We start from the raw sequence: 19,498 nt of genomic DNA, 5'->3' as shown, positions 1-19,498 counted from the left end.
GAGGATAATATTTGTAATATGTGTTTCCTCATACTGTAGGCTGCTCTACCATGGGTACATCCCAAATAGCACCCTATTCTCTATATAGTGAACTATTCCAGCTGTGGGAAAAATCCTATTCCGCCACCCATGGCGCTGCACAACCAACAGCTGACCTCTAATATCACAATATATTTTCTCTGCAGACAAAGTATAAACACCATGGGACCACGCAGCCGTCATACCACTCAGGAAGGAATCTGACTCCTGGAGATGAATGTACTTTGGTGAGAAATTCCAGAACAACAGTAAAGGACCTTGTGAAGATGCTGGAGGAAACAGCTACAAAAGTATCTATATCCACAGTAAAACGAGTCCTATATCGACATAACCTGAAAGGCTGCTCAGCAAGGAAGAAGCCACCACTCTGCAACTGGATCCTGGACTTCCTGACTGGCCATCCCCAGGTGGTCAGGGGCCCCTGATTCTCAACACAGGGGCCCCTCAGGGGTGCGTGCTCAGTCCCCTCCTTTACTCCCTGTTCACTCATGACTGCACAGCCAGTCACAATTCCAACACCATCATTACATTTGCCAATGACACAACAGGCCTGATCACAGACAACAACGAGACAGCCTATAGGGTGGAGGTCAGAGACCTGGCCGTGTGGTGCGTAATCAAGACAAAGGAGATGATTGTGTTCTACAGGGTAAGGAGGACTGAGCACATCCCCATTCTCATCGACGAGGCTGTAGTGGAGCAGGTTGAGAGCTTCAAGTTCCTTGATGTCCACATCACCAACAAACTATCACGGTCCAAGCACACCAAGACAGTCGAGAAGATGGCACGACAAAACCTATCCCCCCTCAGGAAACTGAAAAGATTTGGCATGGGTCCTCAGATCGTCAAAAGGTTATACAGTTGCACCATCGAGAGCATCCTGACTGGGCATGGTATCACTGTCTGGTATGGCAACTGCTCGGCCTCCGACCGCAAGACACTACAGAGGGTAGTGCGTACGGACCAGTACATCACCGGGGCCAAGCTTCCTGCCATCCAGGAACTCTAAACCAGGCAGTGTCAGAGGAAGGCCCTAAAAATTGTAAAGACCCCAGCCACCGTAGTCATAGAATGTTCTCTCTGCTACCGCATGGCAAGCGGTGCCGGTGCGCCAAGTCTAGGTCCAAGAGGCTTCTAAACAACTTCTACCCCCAAGCCATAAGACTCCTGAACATCTAATCAAATGGCTACCCAGACCATTTGCAGTGCCCCTCCCCCCCCTCTTTTACGCCGCTGCTATTCTCTGTTATTATCAATGCATAGTCACTTTAATAACTCTACCTACATGTACATATTACCTCAATTACCCAGATTAACCGGTGCCCCTGCACATTGACTCTGTACTGGTATCCCCTGTATATAGTCTCGCTATTGTTATTTTACTGCTGCTCTTTAACTACTTGTTACTTTTATTTGATAATCTTAATCTTATTTTTAAACTGCATTGTTGGTTAGGGGCTTGTAAGTAAGCATTTCACCTGTTGTATTCGGCGCATGTGACCAATACGATTTGATTTGATTGGATTTTAATGATGCAGAGGCTGAAGATAAAGCTCACCACAAGTCATTAGTGACACACTCCTGATGGAAACACAATAACACGCAAGTTTACATTAACATAAAACACTGGCGACTCACTGGTGTGGTGGTAAGCCTCAATGGAAAAGCACCATGTTGTAGTGCACCCTGGTCAACAGTATTTCCCCATTATAGAGAATAAGATGCCATTTGGGATTAAAACCATGTGGTTTGTCTAAATTGGTCTAATAACACTAGACAGTGGATGTTATAAATACTTAAGCGATGTACAAACATGAGCCAGCTGTCCATATTGAACCAGCCATCAGGTCTCTATGGCAACACAGTAAAGCAGTCATTAACCCTTAACTTGTATGGCTGTGTCATTACCAGGATACAATTCAGTTCAATACTCCTCACCTCTCTGAATATATCCTCTGTGGCATTACTGGGATATAATTCAGTTCAATACTCCTCACCTCTCTGAATATATCCTCTGTGTCATTACTAGGATATAATTCAGTTCAATACTCCTCACCTCTCTGAATATATCCTCTGTGGCATTACTGGGATACAATTCAGTTCAATACTCCTCACCTCTCTGAATATATCCTCTGTGTCATTACTAGGATACAATTCAGTTCAATACTCCTCACCTCTCTGAATATATCCTCTGTGGCATTACTGGGATACAATTCAGTTCAATACTCCTCACCTCTCTGAATATATCCTCTGTGGTATTACTGGGATACAATTCAGTTCAATACTCCTCACCTCTCTGAATATATCCTCTGTGTCATTACTAGGATACAATTCAGTTCAATACTCCTCACCTCTCTGAATATATCCTCTGTGGCATTATTAGGATGCCACAGACACCTGAGTTGTATAACACTGTAGTATTTATAACATTTTGAAAAGCTGTGTATTCTTCAACCAATCTGTTTTTGTTGTTGTTTGTGACAGTCATGCAGTTAGAGTGGTATTGAGGGCTGCAGTAAACTCTGTTGTTGTCTGACTCACCATTGTCTGTTTCTCTTCTTTGCAGATGTGCAGTAAGATGACCAATGCAGGTGCAGGTAAGGCTTTTTCATGTGTACATGTTTCACCAGGCTGTGTTGGATTTGGCATGTGCCCTAACTAGAACCACATTCCCTACATATTGCTCTGTTCAAAAGTAGCGCACTATATGAGGGAATACTATATGAGGGAAAATAATTAAAAAAATACAGTGCCATTTGGGACATAGCCACTGTTATTAGATTGTCTTCAGATGGTTCTCGCTGCAGGACAGTTTTAATTCTCAGCACTGACACTCTTCTCTGTTAGTCCAGGATCTGCACTGTTAGTCCAGGGTGTGCTCTGTTAGTCCAGGGTGTGCTCTGTTAGTCCAGGGTATTCTCTGTTAGCCAGGGTCTGCTCTGTTAGTCCAGGGTATGCTCTGTTAGTCCAGTGTATGCTTTGTCAGTCCAGGGTATGCTCTGTTAGTCCAGGGTATTCTCTGTTAGCCAGGGTCTGCTCTGTTAGTCCAGGGTCTGCTCTGTTAGTCCAGGGACTGCTCTGTTAGTCCAGGGACTTCTCTGTTAGTCCAGGGTATGCTCTGTTAGTCCAGGGTATGCTATGTTAGTCCAGGGTCTTCTCTTTTAGTCCAGGGTCTGCTCTGTTAGTCCAGGGTCTTCTATTTTAGTCTAGGGTATGCTCTGTTAGTCTAGGGTATGCTCTGTTAGTCCAGGGTCTGCTCTGTTAGTCCAGGGTCTGCTCTGTTAGTCCAGTATTTTCTCTGTTAGTCTAGGGTATGCTCTGTTAGTCCAGGGTCTTCTCTGTTAGTCCAGGGTCTTCTCTGTTAGTCCTGGGTCTTCTCTGTTCGTCCAGGGTCTGCTCTGTTAGTCCAGGGTATGCTCTGTTAGGCCAGGGTATGCTCTGTTAGTCCAGGGTCTTCTCTGTTAGTCCAGGGTCAGCTCTGTTAGTCCAGGGTCTGCTCTGTTAGTCCAGGGTATGCTCTGTTAGGCCAGGGTATGCTCTGTTAGGCCAGGGTCTGCTCTGTTAGTCCAGGGTCTTCTCTGTTTGTCCAGGGTCTTCTCTGTTTGTCCAGGGTCTTCTCTGTTTGTCCAGGGTCTGTTGTCATTCAGGGAGCATTCCAAGTGTAACAGAGGTGGTTGAGTGAACCTTTCTCGGGTGACCAGTAACCTTGCATGAGACCTGAAGTCTTGCATTAGCCAATGCCTGGACTTTAGCTCAGTGGGCTTAAACATAAGACCTGCATGGTTTCAAAACCAGTACGTCACATAAGGCTTGCCTGCTAGTGCTGTGGTCTTGTTCTGTAGGATGGTACGGCTGTTGCTGTGAGACAATGGGGTTGTGAGTGACGGATGGGGACAGGTGTGCCAGCCAGGGTCCAGGTTTCACTCCCCAGCTGTGTCTAGAGAATGTCCAGAGAATGTCCCTCCCAACACAGCCTGTCAGGCTCTTCTTTTAAAGGCCTATTTATACTGACTGCCTGGCTTGGTGGGACACAGATAAAATTAGGAGGCATGCCAGATCATTGTTACTAGTACTACATAGTTACTGCTGAGGGAACTATTTGTCGTGTCTTGGCCCTGGGGGCAGCTGGGGGATTATGGGGCGATGCCATTTTAGTCTCAGGTTCCACTCTCACATGATCTCTATGATCAGGAGGGGTAATGGGGAGTACCAGGGGGTATGTCAGTAATGTACAGGAGACCCTGTTCACATTCCATCACTCTCACCTATAGGTAGGAATGTCTGCTGTGTGGTCTGGCTGTGATTTATGAAGTGCTCTGTGACTGATCACCACTCATACCAGGGTAATCTAGAGTGACGTATCACTGCTAATGGTTGTAAATCTATGGGCTTTGTGTGGTATTTACCTTGTTGATGACTTCAGTAATTATTTGTCAACACAACCAAGACATTTCCTTCCCTATGGTCCTGTTGATGTCATATTTGAGTACAGTGTGTTTCTACCATCTCTGCTTTAATAGAGTACAATATATTTAGCCACAAGACTCTCGACATGCCGTCTCCCTTTCACAACCATATGCTGGCTGAAATAAGACAGACAAAAGTCTGTGTCAAAGTCAATCTGATGTGGCCAGAATCACCTACAATAAGAGAAGCGTAGTTAACGGAACATCTGTCTTCAATAGAAACACAGCATATGTCCCAAATGGCACCCTACTCCTTATATAGTGCACTACTTTTGACCATAGCACATATGGGACACTGGTGAACAGTAGTGCACAATACAGGGAATGGGGTGCGATTTGAGACGCCGACACAGTCAGGGTAATAACTGTGAGTAGGATGATGATGATGACGTAAAGAGATGAAGCTAACTCTGAGCGCTGATATTCTCTGCCTATATTTGACAGCCGTACCGTAGAGACTGTATAGACTGCATGATGTCATGTTACTGGATCAGATGGTCTTCAGAATCTATGGTTATGTCCCAAATGGCACCCTTTCCCCTATATAGTCCACTAATGTTGACCAGAGCCACATGGACATTGGTCAAAAATAGTGCACTATAAAGGGAAAATGGTGCCATTTGGAACACAGACTATAACATAGCACCAGTCATCATAACCACCAGTTCACCTCACTATAGTGACATAGTTCAGCCGAGAAAACCTCTCTGGGCCCATATCCCAAAAAGCCCCGCGTGTGACTAAACACACCACGTACATATATACCCAAACCACATTTGAGCACTGCCTAGGGTAGAGGTTAGGGTGGTCAGATCTCTGGGTAGAGGTGAGGAGAAACATAAGTCAGACGGAGGCTTAAATTCTCATCTCTCTGAACCATGGGCTGTGTGACCTGAATGTATTATATGTGTAGTCTCCTGACCATAGCTTATGGCCTTTAAAATCTATACTGATGTATATCTGTTGCTGTGTTCTCATGTTGAGCGGAAACTCCAAGCATATATGGGAAAACGCCATACCTTTCTGTCCAACAATAATGTTTTTAAACCCCAGACCTTTCTGCCCAACTAAAAGGTTTTTAAACCCCAGACCTTTCTGCCCAACAATAATGTTTTTAAACCCCAGACCTTTCTGCCCAACAAGAATGTTTTTAAACCCCAGACCTTTCTGCCCAACTAAAAGGTTTTTAAACCCCAGACAATTCTGCCCCACTAAATTTGAAAAACAATCCAGAATATTTTTGTTTGCTTGTTTTCCCTCAACTCCCAGAAGGACAGGTTCAGTTTTAACAAAAATCAACAGCTTATATTTTAGAACATTTTACCAACACTTCACGAGAGAGAGATGGAGAGAGGGAGATGGAGAGAGGGAGATGGAGAGAGGGAGATGGAGAGAGGGAGACAGGGAGATGGAGACAGGGAGATGGAGACAGGGAGACAGGGAGATGGAGACAGGGAGATGGAGATGGAGACAGGGAGATGGAGACAGGGAGACAGGGAGACAGGGAGATGGAGACAGGGAGATGGAGAGAGGGAGACAGGGAGATGGAGAGAGGGAGACAGGGAGATGGAGACAGGGAGACAGGGAGATGGAGACAGGGAGACAGGGAGATGGAGACAGGGAGATGGAGACAGGGAGATGGAGACAGGGAGATGGAGACGGGGAGACGGGGAGATGGAGACAGGGAGATGGAGATGGGGAGATGGAGACAGGGAGATGGAGACAGGGAGATGGAGACAGGGAGATGGAGACATGGAGATGGAGACAGGGAGATGGAGACAGGGAGATGGAGACAGGGAGATGGAGACAGGGAGATGGAGAGAGGGAGATGGAGAGAGGGAGACAGGGAGAGGGAGACAGGGAGATGGAGACAGGGAGATGGAGACAGGGAGACAGGGAGATGGAGACAGGGAGACAGGGAGATGGAGACAGGGAGATGGAGACAGGGAGATGGAGACAGAGAGATGGAGACAGGGAGATGGAGACAGAGAGACAGGGAGATGGAGATGGAGACAGGGAGATGGAGACAGGGAGATGGAGAGATGGAGACAGGGAGATGGAGACAGGGAGATGGAGAGAGGGAGCTGGAGAGAGGGAGATGGAGAGAGGGAGATGGAGAGAGGAAGCTAGAGAGAGGGAGATGGAGAGAGAGAGCTAGAGAGAGAGAGCTAGAGAGAGGGAACTGGAGAGAGGGAGATGGAGAGAGGGATATGGAGAGAGGGAGATGGAGAGAGGGAGATGGAGAGAGCGAGATGGAGAGAGGAAGCTAGAGAGAGGGAGATGGAGAGAGCGAGATGGAGAGAGGAAGCTAGAGAGAGGGAACTGGAGAGAGGGAGATGGAGACAGGGAGATGGAGACAGGGAGATGGAGAGATGGAGCTGGAGAGATGGAGCTGGAGAGAGGAAGATGGAGAGAGGAAGCTAGAGAGAGGGAGATTGAGAGAGGGAGATGGAGAGAGGGAACTGGAGAGAGGGAGATGGAGAGAGGGAGATGGAGATGGAGAGAGGGAGATGGAGATGGAGAGAGGGAGATGGAGAGAGGGAGATGGAGAGAGGGAGATGGAGAGAGGAAGCTAGAGAGAGGGAGATTGAAAGATGGAGCTGGAGAGAGGGAGACAGGGAGCTGGAAAGATGGAGCTGGAGAGAGGGAGCTGGAGAGAGGGAGATGGAGAGAGGAAGCTAGAGAGAGGGAGATTGAGAGAGGGAGATGGAGAGAGAGAGCTAGAGAGAGGGAACTGGAGAGAGGGAGACAGGGAGATGGAGACAGGGAGATGGAGAGAGGAAGATGGAGAGAGGAAGCTAGATAGAGGGATATTGAAAGATGGAGCTGGAGAGAGGGAGACAGGGAGCTGGAAAGATGGAGCTGGAGAGAGGGAGCTGGAGAGAGGGAGATGGAGAGAGGAAGCTAGAGAGAGGGAGATTGAGAGAGGGAGATGGAGAGAGAGAGCTAGAGAGAGGGAACTAGAGAGAGGGAGAGAGGGAGAGGGAGATGGAGAGAGGGAGATGGAGACAGGGAGATGGAGAGAGAGAGCTAGAGAGAGGGAACTAGAGAGATGGAGAGATGGAGATGGAGAGAGAGAGCTAGAGAGAGGGAACTAGAGAGAGGGAGAGAGGGAGAGGGAGATGGAGAGAGGGAGATGGAGACAGGGAGATGGAGAGAGGGAGATGGAGAGAGGGAACTATAGAGAGATGGAGAGAGAGCTAGAGAGAGGGAACTATAGAGAGATGGAGAGAGAGCTAGAGAGAGGGAACTAGAGAGATGGAGAGATGGAGATGGAGAGAAGGAGATGGAGAGAGTGAGATGGAGATGTGACACAGTGCAAGAAAATAGCAGTTGCACTTAGCCGCTGTGTCGTTCAGACGTGGCCTATAACCTGCAGCTTTAATTACCGTCCGGGTGTTTTGTTATGGTAAACATCACCTTGGCTGACCTGCCCTCTCACAGTGATGGGACAGGACACTGCAGTGCCCTAGAACTGTCTATCACTGTCCTAGACCACACGCACACACACACACACACGCACGCGCGCGCGCACACACACACACACACACACACACACAGATCTCCTCTCTGAATACATCCTCTAATCTGTGTTGACTGGTACAATCTGAAGCCAGTTATTCTGTGGTTCTGTGAAAACAAAGGAAGAGCTGTGTGGAAAGGGTTCATTCTCTTAATAAGACTCTCCGTGTCTGAAGGCTCCATTGGGTTATTAAGACACTGCGTTCCTCACACCTCTCTGTGAATGACTCCAGGGAAAAGCATTCAACAACCTGGCTGACTTCCCTCACCAGGAAAAAGGACGCATCTTTAAGACTCTTTGTACAACTGTCTTTCTTCTTTAGTTTACTTCCTCTTCACTCTTCAATTTCACCTTGTTATAATAAGGACTTGAGCCATGCTGCTGGTCCTATTGACTCTACTGTCAGGCTGCTGCTTTGATCAACTCTACAGAGTACTGACTGACTGGTTAACCATGGAGGAGTCCTCCTCCTCATGATTACACCCCAACATGTCATCCTCACATCAGATCAGGCTATACCCTAGTATATTCATTTGCAGCGAATAGTTGTGAGTTGTCTAATGGATGCTAACTGTTTTGTTTATATGTGATTTACAATAGAGTCCTACACCATTAATATGAACTTGGCTGAAGCTGAGTGTAGTCAATTGATTTTGCCACAGGGACCATTCCTAGAACAGTAAGGAACACTAGATCAGGAACATTAGAAAACTTGGGAACACTATTAGAGATAATGTGGAATAATATTAATTCATAATAATAATTAATCTTGGTGTAAAACAAGGTATGTACTAGCCCAGTCGGTATATACAGTATTCTAAATCACTATTCTGGGTCCTGGGTCCAGATGACTCCAGTGCCTGTTATATAACTCCAGGCCAGGCTGGTGATAATCATCCAGAAGATGTGTCTTTTATTTTTGTTTGACTCATCTCTGTCCCACCAGAGGCACATCACATTGCTCCCAGCTGCCTTCTCAAACCGAGGCCTCCTTCTCTCTCACTCTCTCTTTCTCACTATCTCTCTCATGCTCTCTCACTCGCTCTCTCTCCCCAGCCTCTCTCTCCCCCTCCCATCTCTCTGCAACCTCTCTCTTCCTCTTCCAACCTCAACTCATTTCTCCTATTTCCTTTCTCACCCTCTTTTCCCTCTACCAGTGACCCTAGACTGCTGCAGTTTCTCTGCTCCTCTACCAGAACACTCCCAGGCTGTCACATGCACACACACACACACGCACACGCACACGCACACGTACAGGCACACACACGCACATGCACACACACACACACACACACACACACACACACACACACACACACACACACACACACACACACACACACACACACACACACACAGGATTGATGATGAGGGAGAATGGGGTATCACCTGTAGAACCGTAGCCAGAACACATGCAGAATGTAGGCACAACTTAGTGTGGGGGCGAGCATGTTGAACTCAGACAGTCCCTATCTTACTGATGCGTTTATGATCACACCTATGTATGGCGTCAGTCAAGGTCATAAGGGGGACAGAGGGGGAAGAGGACCGAGGGGGAAGAGGACCGAAGGGGAAGAGGACCGAGGGGGAAGAGGACCGAGGGGGAAGAGGACCGAGGGGGAAGAGGACCGAGGGGGAAGAGGACCGAGGGGGAAGAGGACCGAGGAGGAAGAGGACCGAGGGGGAAGAGGACCGAGGGAGAGTCTAGCAGAAGGTGTGTGTGAGGGGGGGGGGCACTCACTAGGCCCGGTTGGAGAAGATGACCAGCGACAGAACTGGAACAGAGATGTCAGGACAGATCTATAGATTCTATACAAAAATACATGACGTATTCCCTACATAGTGCACTACTTTGACATGAGACATATGGCCCCTGGTTAAAAGTAGTGCACTACATAGGAAAATAGGGGTTAATTTGGGAAGTAACCACAGTGTTATGGAGAAGTGGCTGAAGGATCACCGGCTGGTTGAAGCATGTCGTTGCTGTGGCCTCAATAGAAAACAGGTGTTCTCTCCAAGGTGGCCTATATATTTAGTGAAGGCGCTGTGTGCGTTCGTTTGGGTTTTCCAGTGGCCAGGACATTCAGTGTTTTTATCCATTTTGCGACCTTAAAATACTATAATAGACAGCAGGTCTGGACAGTGTTGATGTGTCAATAGTGACTACGCTCAGAACTTGGAACTCCTGGAAAACCTGTTTCCATGTCATTAGACTGTTACTCACTCCCCCTCCTCTCATTGGCCAGCATGGTCTGATCTATGACATCATGTGTTATATTTACTAGCCAGTCGTCATGTGTAGCTTTATAAAGAGCTCCTGGCCTTGCCAGAGAATGAAACATTACACACGGGGAAAGATGGATAGTAACTTGTGGTTTCGTGAGGCCACATACCAGCCAGATGAAAAAACAGTCCTAGGTTTAAAAAAGACTCTTTCCTATATATACAGTCATTAGACTCTTCTTCATTAGGCTTCGCAGAAGATGTGAGAAACTACTTCAAACTACTACTAGAAACCATTAGTCATGTTGTATTAAAGCTCTTGTCATTTGAAATGCCACGTTACTTCTGATGCCTTGTATCCTGGATAAAACCCTGAGCGTGGCCACAAAATCCCCATCATTACCAGAATGAATGACCCAATATAAATCCATCCTGTAGTTTGATTGTGCCATTGTGAACAGTTAGTTCATGCTGCCTGCACTGTGTCACAAATGCACCCGCTTCCCTATATAGTGCACTACTTTTGATAAGCGCTCTGGAATAGGGAAAAAGGTGCATTTGTGAGAAAACAGGGTTTAGTCAGAGTTAATGAGGCAGGATGGCCATTAACAGCCCAGGACTCTGCTCTGGGACATGCCTACAGAGCCAGCATGACCACCTCCATTTCTGTTGAATGGCAGTCAGTCTGTCTGTCCTCTCCTGGCTGTGTGTTTGTCCAGTGGAGCTTGGCTGTGAGGAAGCATGCAGCAGGAGCTTTACATAGCTCTGTGCTTTCACCTGTACACTGCTGTAACATTGGTACAGCAACACCCTCTAATAACAAAAGGCTACTTTATGCCTCTTTACAGAGAGGCATAAAGAGCAATAAGAGAGAGAGAGATTGAATTAAGAATGAGAGAGATTGCATTGAGAGAGAGACAGAGCGAGAGAGAGAGAGAGCGAGACAGAGAGCGAGCGAGAGAGAGAGAGAGCGAGACAGAGAGCGAGCGAGACAGAGAGCGAGCGAGCGAGAGCGAGAGCGAGACTACGGTGGGACTCTTTGGGGAGATTCACCTATTGCTCACCTCTTGGTTACAGCACAGTGGACTATATGATTACAGACATGGACCCTTTCTCTCTGAGCTCATTCACTGTCACGCCACTAACCTCTATCTGATCACAGCCAAATTACGTTGTTCCTCAAAAGAACAGACATGGAAACAACCACACATTCACAGCCCAGTAAGCTGTACAACATCAGAAATTCATGCAGATGGGCCCAAAACAGCACAGAAGAATACCAGAAAGCAACCAGTAACCAAAATAGAGATGGATACCACATTCACTCACAGTAAAGATGGCATCAATCTACAACAAATGGCAAAAGAAGCACAACTTAAATTGCTAAAAAACAAAACGAAGACCACAGATGACAACTGGTTTGATTCAGATTGTAAAATCCAACCAAAAGCACAGAGACCCAAATAATGGTCAATTACGCCTTCATCAAAACTCTATAAACGTACACTCAGAACAAAAAAAGAACAGTACAACAGCAGGCAGCTGACACTAATTGAGGAGTCCAGAAACACAAACAACTTCTGCCGAAATTTGAAATAACTAAAAAAATCTAAACAAGAGGAATTAGTGATACAAAATGGTGACATATGGACAACCCATTTTAAAACACTCTACAACACCGTTCAAATTGACACAAATGCAGAACGCCAAATTCATGAGAAGTTTAATGGATTAGAAAAAGCTATAAAGGACAATCAAAATCCATTGGACTCCCCAATTACTGACCAGGAGCTCTATAAGAAACCTCAGGCTCTCAAATTTAAAAAAGCATGCAGACCTGATGGCATCCTAAATGAGATGCTCAAACTCACTAGTGCAAAATGTCAATTGGCTATATTAAAACTGCTTAATTTGATCCTGAGTGTAGGTTATTGTCCTGACATCTGGAATCAAGGACGCATAACCCCAATTTTTAAGAACAGAGACAGTAACCTGGGAAAGATGTTCTGTAGTATTATACATTTAAACTTCCTTTATAGCACAATGTTTTGAGTACAAGCCAAATTGGATTTATACCAAAACATTGCATGGCTGATCATATTTACACCCTACATACCCTGATAGATAAACGTGTTCACCAAAATAATACCAACATGTATGCTTATGACATGACGTTGGCCTGTTGGGGGAGGTTTATGACCCCCATAAATACCTTTCCCCTTTTTCCTCTCTCTACTCTACCGATGTGACTATTGAAAACCCCTTTGTTAACATTGTAACGGTTTTCTTCTATCTCCTCCTCTGATGAAGATGTAGAACAAGGATCGGACCAAAATGCAGCGTGTAGATTGCGATCCATGTTTTAATGAACAAACGTAAAACACGAATCAAAATACAAACAGTGCAAAATAATAAATGTAATGAAAACCGAAAAACAGCCTATCTGGTGAAAAACACATAGACAGGAACAATCACCCACAAACACACAGTGAAACCCAGGCTACCTAAATATGGTTCCCAATCAGAGACAATGACTAACACCTGCCTCTGATTGAGAACCATATCAGGCCAGACATAGAAATAGACAAACAAGACATCCAACATAGAATGCCCACCCAGTTCACGTCCTGACCAACACTAAAACAAGGAAAACACACACAAACGATGGTCAGAACGTGACAGTACCCCCCCTCCAAGGTGCGGACTCCGGACGCACAACTTAAACCTATGGGGGAGGGTGTGGGTGGGCATCTGTCCGCGGTGGCGGCTCTGGCGCTGGACGTGGACCCCACTCCATAACAGTTTTAGTCCACCTCCTTAGCGTCCCTAGATAGGTTACCCTCCTTAAAGACCGCTCGGGACAGAGGGGCAGCTCGGGACAGAGGTAGCTCGGGACTGATGGGTAGCTCAGCACTGAGAGGAAGCTCAGCACTGAGAGGAAGCTCAGCACTGAGAGGAAGCTCAGGCAGGTGGTTGGATCCGGCAGATCCTGGCTGGCTGGCGGTTCTGGAAGAGTCTGGTCGACTGGCGGATCCGGAAGAGTCTGGTCGACTGGCGGATCTGGAAGATTCTGGTCGACTGGCAGATCTGGAAGAGTCTGGTCGACTGGCAGATCTGGAAGAGTCTGGTCGACTGGCAGATCTGGAAGAGTCTGGTCGACTGGCAGATCTGGAAGAGTCTGGTCGACTGGCAGATCTGGAAGAGTCTGGTCGACTGGCAGATCTGGAAGAGTCTGGTTGACTGACAGCTCTGGCTGCTCCGTGCTGACTGGCTGCTCCATGCTGACTGGCAGCTCTGGCTGCTCCATGCTGACTGGCTGCTCCATGCTGACTGGCAGCTCTGGCTGCTCCATGCTGACTGGCTGCTCCATGCTGACTGGCTGCTCCGGCTGCTCCATGCTGACTGACTGCTCCATGCTGACTGGCGGCCCTGGCTGCTCCATGCTGACTGGCGGCCCTGGCTGCTCCATGCTGACTGGCGGCCCTGGCTGCTCCATGCTGACTGGCAGCTCTGGCTGCTCCATGCTAACTGGCAGCTCTGGCGGCTCCTTGCAGACTGGCAGCTCTGGCGGCTCCTTGCAGACTGGCAGCTTTGGCGGCATCCTGCAGAAAGGCAGCTCTGGCGGCTCCTTGCAGACTGGCAGCTCTATGCAGACTGGCAGCTCCTTGCAGACTGGCAGCTCCTTGCAGACTGGCAGCTCCATGCAGACTGGCAGCTCCATGCAGACTGGCAGCTCCTTACAGACTGGCAGCTCCTTGCAGACTGGCAGCTCCTTGCAGACTGGCAGCTCCTTGCAAACTGGCAGCTCCTTGCAAACTGGCAGCTCCTTGCAAACTGGCAGCTCCTTGCAAACTGGCAGTTCCGAACAGGCGGGAGACTCCGGCAGCGCTGTAGAGGCGGAAAGCTCTGACAGCGCTAAACAGGCGGGAGACTCCGACAGCGTTGGAGAGGAGGAGGGCTCCGACAGCGCTGGACAGGCGAGGCGCACTGTAGGCCTGATGCGTGGTGCTGGCACTGGTGGTACTGGGCCGAGGACACGCACAGGAAGCCTGGTGCGGGGAGCTGCTACCGGAGGGCTGGGGTGTGGAGGTGGTACTGGAAAAACCGGACCGTGCAGGCGCACTGGAGCTCTTGAGCACCGAGCCTGCCCAACCTTACCTGGTTGAATGCTCACGGTCGCCCTGCCAGTGCGGCGAGGTGGAATAGCCCGCACTGGACTATGCAGGCGAACCGGAGACACCGAGCGCAAGGCTGGTGCCATGTAAACCGGCCCAAGGAGACGCACTGGGGACCAGCTGCGTAGAGCCGGCTTCATGGCATTAGGCTCGACGCTCAATCTAGCCCGGCAGACACGCGGAGCTGGAATATACCGCACCGGGCTATGCACCCGCACTGGAGACACCGTGCGCACCACTGCATAACACGGTGCCTGTCCGGTCTCTCTAGCCCCCCGGTAAGCACAGGGAGTCTGCCCAGGTCTCCTACCTGGCATAGCCATACTCCCTGTTAGCCCCCCTCCAAGAAATTTTTGGGGCTGCCTCTCAGGCTTCCATCCGCGTCGCCGTGCTGCCTTCTCATACCAGCGCCTCTCTGCTTTCACCGCCTCCATTCTACGGTAACCCTCCTCGCATTGCTCCAGCGAATCCCAGGCGGGCTCCGGCACTCTCCCTGGGTCGGCCGCCCACCTGTCGATCTCCTCCCAAGTAGTATACTCCATACTGTACTCCTCCTTGGGCTGTTCCTGTTGTTTCTTCTCCCGCTGCACCTTAGTGCGGCTACACTCCCCTGGTTTAGCCCAGGGTCCTCTCCCGTCGAGGATTTCCTCCCATGTCCAGAAATCCTTATTGCGCTTCTCCTCGCGCTGCTCCTGCCTGTTGACACGCTGCTTGGTCCTTTTGTGGTGGGTGATTCTGTAACGGTTTTCTTCTATCTCCTCCTCTGATGAAGATGTAGAACAAGGATCGGACCAAAATGCAGCGTGTAGATTGCGATCCATGTTTTAATGAACAAACGTAAAACACGAATCAAAATACAAACAGTGCAAAATAATAAATGTAATGAAAACCGAAAAACAGCCTATCTGGTGAAAAACACATAGACAGGAACAATCACCCACAAACACACAGTGAAACCCAGGCTACCTAAATATGGTTCCCAATCAGAGACAATGACTAACACCTGCCTCTGATTGAGAACCATATCAGGCCAGACATAGAAATAGACAAACAAGACATCCAACATAGAATGCCCACCCAGTTCACGTCCTGACCAACACTAAAACAAGGAAAACACACACAAACGATGGTCAGAACGTGACAAACATAGAGAGTCTGGTAACATCAAAAGGTGGGAAACTGAACCATATTTCTGTAACGGTTTTCTTGATGAGAAGGAGAGTCGGACCAAAATGCAGCGTGTAGATTGCGATCCATGTTTTAATGAACAAACGTAAAACACGAATCAATACAAACACTACAAAAACAATAAACGTAACGAAAACCGAAACAGCCTATACTTGTGTAAAACTAACACAGAACAAGGACATCATGATACTAAGGACAATCACCCACGACAAACTCAAAGAATATGGCTGCCTAAATATGGTTCCCAATCAGAGACAACGATAAACACCTGCCTCTGATTGAGAACCACTTGAGACAGCCATAGACTTAGCTAGAACACCCCACTAGCTACAATCCCCATACATACACACCACATACAAAAACCCATGCCACACCCTGGCCTGACCAAATAAATAAAGATAAACACAAAATACTTTGACCAGGGTGTGACAGAACCCCCCCCCCTAAGGTGCGGACTCCCGAACGCACCTCAAAACAATAGGGAGGGTCCGGGTGGGCGTCTGTCCATGGTGGCGGCTCCGGCGCGGGACGTGGACCCCACTCAATCAATGTCTTAGTCCCTTCTCCTCGCGTCCCTGGATAGTCCACCCTCGCCGCCGACCATGGCCTAGTAGTCCTCACCCAGAACCCCACTGGACTGAGGAGCAGCTCGGGACTGAGGGGCAGCTCGGAACTGAGGGGAAGCTCGGAACTGAGGGGAAGCTCAGGAGTGAGAGGAAGCTCAGGCAGGTTGATGAATCTACCAGATCCTGGCTGGCTGGTGGTTTTGGCAGATCCTGGCTGACTGGCAGATCTGGAAGAGTCTGGTCGACTGGCAGATCTGGAAGAGTCTGGTCGACTGGCAGATCTGGAAGAGTCTGGTCGACTGGCAGATCTGGAAGAGTCTGGTCGACTGGCAGATCTGGAAGAGTCTGGTCGACTGGCAGATCTGGAAGAGTCTGGTCGACTGGCAGATCTGGAAGAGTCTGGTCGACTGGCAGATCTGGTCGACTGGCAGATCTGGAAGAGTCTGGTCGACTGGCAGCTCTGGCTGCTCCATGCTGACTGGCTGCTCCATGCTGACTGACAGCTCTGGCTGCTCCATGCTGACTGGCAGCTCTGGCTGCTCCATGCTGACTGGCAGCTCTGGCTGCTCCATGCTGACTGGCAGCTCTGGCTGCTCCATGCTGACTGGCTGCTCCATGCTGACTGGCTGCTCCATGCTGACTGGCTGCTCCATGCTGACTGGCAGCTCTGGCTGCTCCATGCTGACTGGCGGCCCTGGCTGCTTCATGCTGACTGGCGGCCCTGGCTGCTCCATGCTGACTGGCGGCCCTGGCTGCTCCATGCTGACTGGCGGCCCTGGCTGCTCCATGCTGACTGGCGGCTCTGGCTGCTCCATGCTAATTGGCAGCTTTGGCGGCATCCTTGCAGACTGGCAGCTCCTTGCAGACTGGCAGCTCCTTGCAGACTGGCAGCTCCTTGCAGACTGGCAGCTCCTTGCAGACTGGCAGCTCCTTGCAGACTGGCAGCTCTATGCAGACTGGCAGCTCTATGCAGACTGGCAGCTCTATGCAGACTGGCAGCTCCTTGCAAACTGGCAGCTCTATGCAGACTGGCAGTTCTGAACAGGCGGGAGACTCCGGCAGCGCTGTAGAGAAGGAAGGCTCTAACAGCGCTAAACAGGCGGGAGACTCCGACAGCGCTGGAGAGGAGGAGGGCTCCGACAGCGCTGGACAGGCAAGGCGCACTGTAGGCCTGATGCGTGGTGCTGGCACTGGTGGTACTGGGCCGAGGACACGCACAGGAAGCCTGGTGCGGGGAGCTGCTACCGGAGGGCTGGGGTGTGGAGGTGGCACAGGATGGGTTAGACCGTGAAGGCGTACTGGAGATCTTGAGAGCGGTGCTGGCACAGGACGTGCAAGGCTAGGGAGGTGCACAGGAGGCCTGGTGCGTGAGACTGGCACCATCTTCACCAGCCGACTAACACGCACCTCAGGACGAGTATGGAGCGCTGACCCAGATGCCATCAAATCCCCGACACGCTCCGTCGGGCGAATTCCATGTTTAAAACACCAACACAGCAACTCCCTCATTTCTCTCTCCTCCAATTTCCCCATTAACTCCTTCACAGTCTCTGTTTCGTTCACCTCCAACACCGGCTCTGGTTCTGGTCTCCTCCTTGGCTCCTCACGATAAACAGGGAGAGTTGGCTCAGGTCTGGCTCCTGACTCTGCCACACTCTCCCTGAGCCCCCCCCCCCAAGAAATTTTTGGGGCTGACTCTGGGGCCTCCGTCCGCGCCGCCTTGCTTGCTTCACAAACTCCATTCTCCTATATCCTTCCGCGCACTGCTCCATCGAATCCCAGGCGGGCTCCGGCACTCTCCCTGGGTCGACCGCCCACCTGTCTATCTCCTCCCAAGAAGTATAGTCCATACTGTACTCCACTTTGGGCTGTTCCTGCCTGTTGACACGCTGCTTGGTCCCTTTGTGGTGGGTGATTCTGTAACGGTTTTCTTGATGAGAAGGAGAGTCGGACCAAAATGCAGCGTGTAGATTGCGATCCATGTTTTAATGAACAAACGTAAAACACGAATCAATACAAACACTACAAAAACAATAAACGTAACGAAAACCGAAACAGCCTATACTTGTGTAAAACTAACACAGAACAAGGACATCATGATACTAAGGACAATCACCCACGACAAACTCAAAGAATATGGCTGCCTAAATATGGTTCCCAATCAGAGACAACGATAAACACCTGCCTCTGATTGAGAACCACTTCAGACAGCCATAGACTTAGCTAGAACACCCCACTAGCTACAATCCCCATACATACACACCACATACAAAAACCCATGCCACACCCTGGCCTGACCAAATAAATAAAGATAAACACAAAATACTTTGACCAGGGTGTGACAATTTCGGTAATCCAACCAGTTGAAAATATGCGTTGGTACTTAATTAATATGTTGTCACATCAGTTGGCATCTGAGACATTATTACTGATGATAGGATGACATAAACTGTATCTTGGAAAGTCTACACATTCCAGTTATCAGATTCACATGGAATTGTTGTGCAATTTAAACGTTTAAATATGAAACTATTTGTGAAAAGATTAAATATAATTTTAGCTTCTTAATGAGAGTTTACTCGGAAGATAACAGCTCTATAAACAGTATTTCGTGGTGCCCCGACTTTCAGGTTAATTACAATTACCTGATTAGCTTAATCAGGTAAAATTAATTACAGAGAAATTATTTTATAGAATAGCATGTCATATCACTTAATCCGGCATAGCCAAAGACACAACACTTGCTTTATTGACTTCCAAAAAGCATTTGATTCTATTTGGCATACAGGACTGTTCTACAAAGTTATTGAAAGTGGTGTAGGGGGTAAAACATATGACATAATAAAATGAATGTATACTGGCAATACATGCAGCATCAAAATTGTCAAGAAAGGAAGAGAATTCTTTAACCAGGGACGGGGCCTTCACAAGGGTTGCAATCTGAGCCCTGCACTCTTCAATATTTACATTAGATTTGGCCACTATTCTAGAAAAATACTCAGCCCCTGGTGTTAGTCTCCAGGTGTCGTTAGTTGTCTCTGATTGAGAATCATACTTAGGTAGCCTATGTTTCACTTTTGGTTTGTGGGTGTTTGTTTCCGTGTGAGTGTTTGTTGCCAGACGGTACTGTTTCGGTTTTCGTTCATGTTCACGTTTATTGTTTTGTATTTCATAGTGTTCAGTTTATGTCTTAAAATAAACGTTATGGACACTTACCACACTGCGCATTGGTCCTCCGATCCTTATCGCTTCTCCTCCTCAGAAGAGGAGGAGGAATGCCGTTACATGACCCTTGGTTATTGTTGTTACTGTTGTCCC

The 19,498-nt window shown here is 48.6% G+C and overlaps 1 protein-coding gene across 2 annotated transcripts in view; it reads left to right on the top strand.

Annotated features, from left to right (window-relative positions):
* LOC110503811 (stAR-related lipid transfer protein 13) overlaps window positions 1-19,498 on the top strand; it is a 113,817-nt gene that overhangs the window by 27,758 nt on the left and 66,561 nt on the right. For both annotated transcript variants that reach the window (XM_036961219.2, XM_036961218.2), the window contains exon 5: window positions 2,606-2,636. In XM_036961219.2, the coding sequence (XP_036817114.1) occupies window positions 2,606-2,636 (31 nt within the window). The remainder of the gene's footprint in view (window positions 1-2,605; window positions 2,637-19,498) is intronic.

Source organism: Oncorhynchus mykiss, chromosome 24 (genome assembly GCF_057628025.1).
Source record: "Oncorhynchus mykiss isolate SJ-2025 chromosome 24, ASM5762802v1, whole genome shotgun sequence".
In the NCBI taxonomy this organism is placed as follows: domain Eukaryota; kingdom Metazoa; phylum Chordata; class Actinopteri; order Salmoniformes; family Salmonidae; genus Oncorhynchus; species Oncorhynchus mykiss.
Note: the sequence above shows the minus strand (reverse complement) of the source record. Positions and strands in the feature narration are given on the sequence as shown.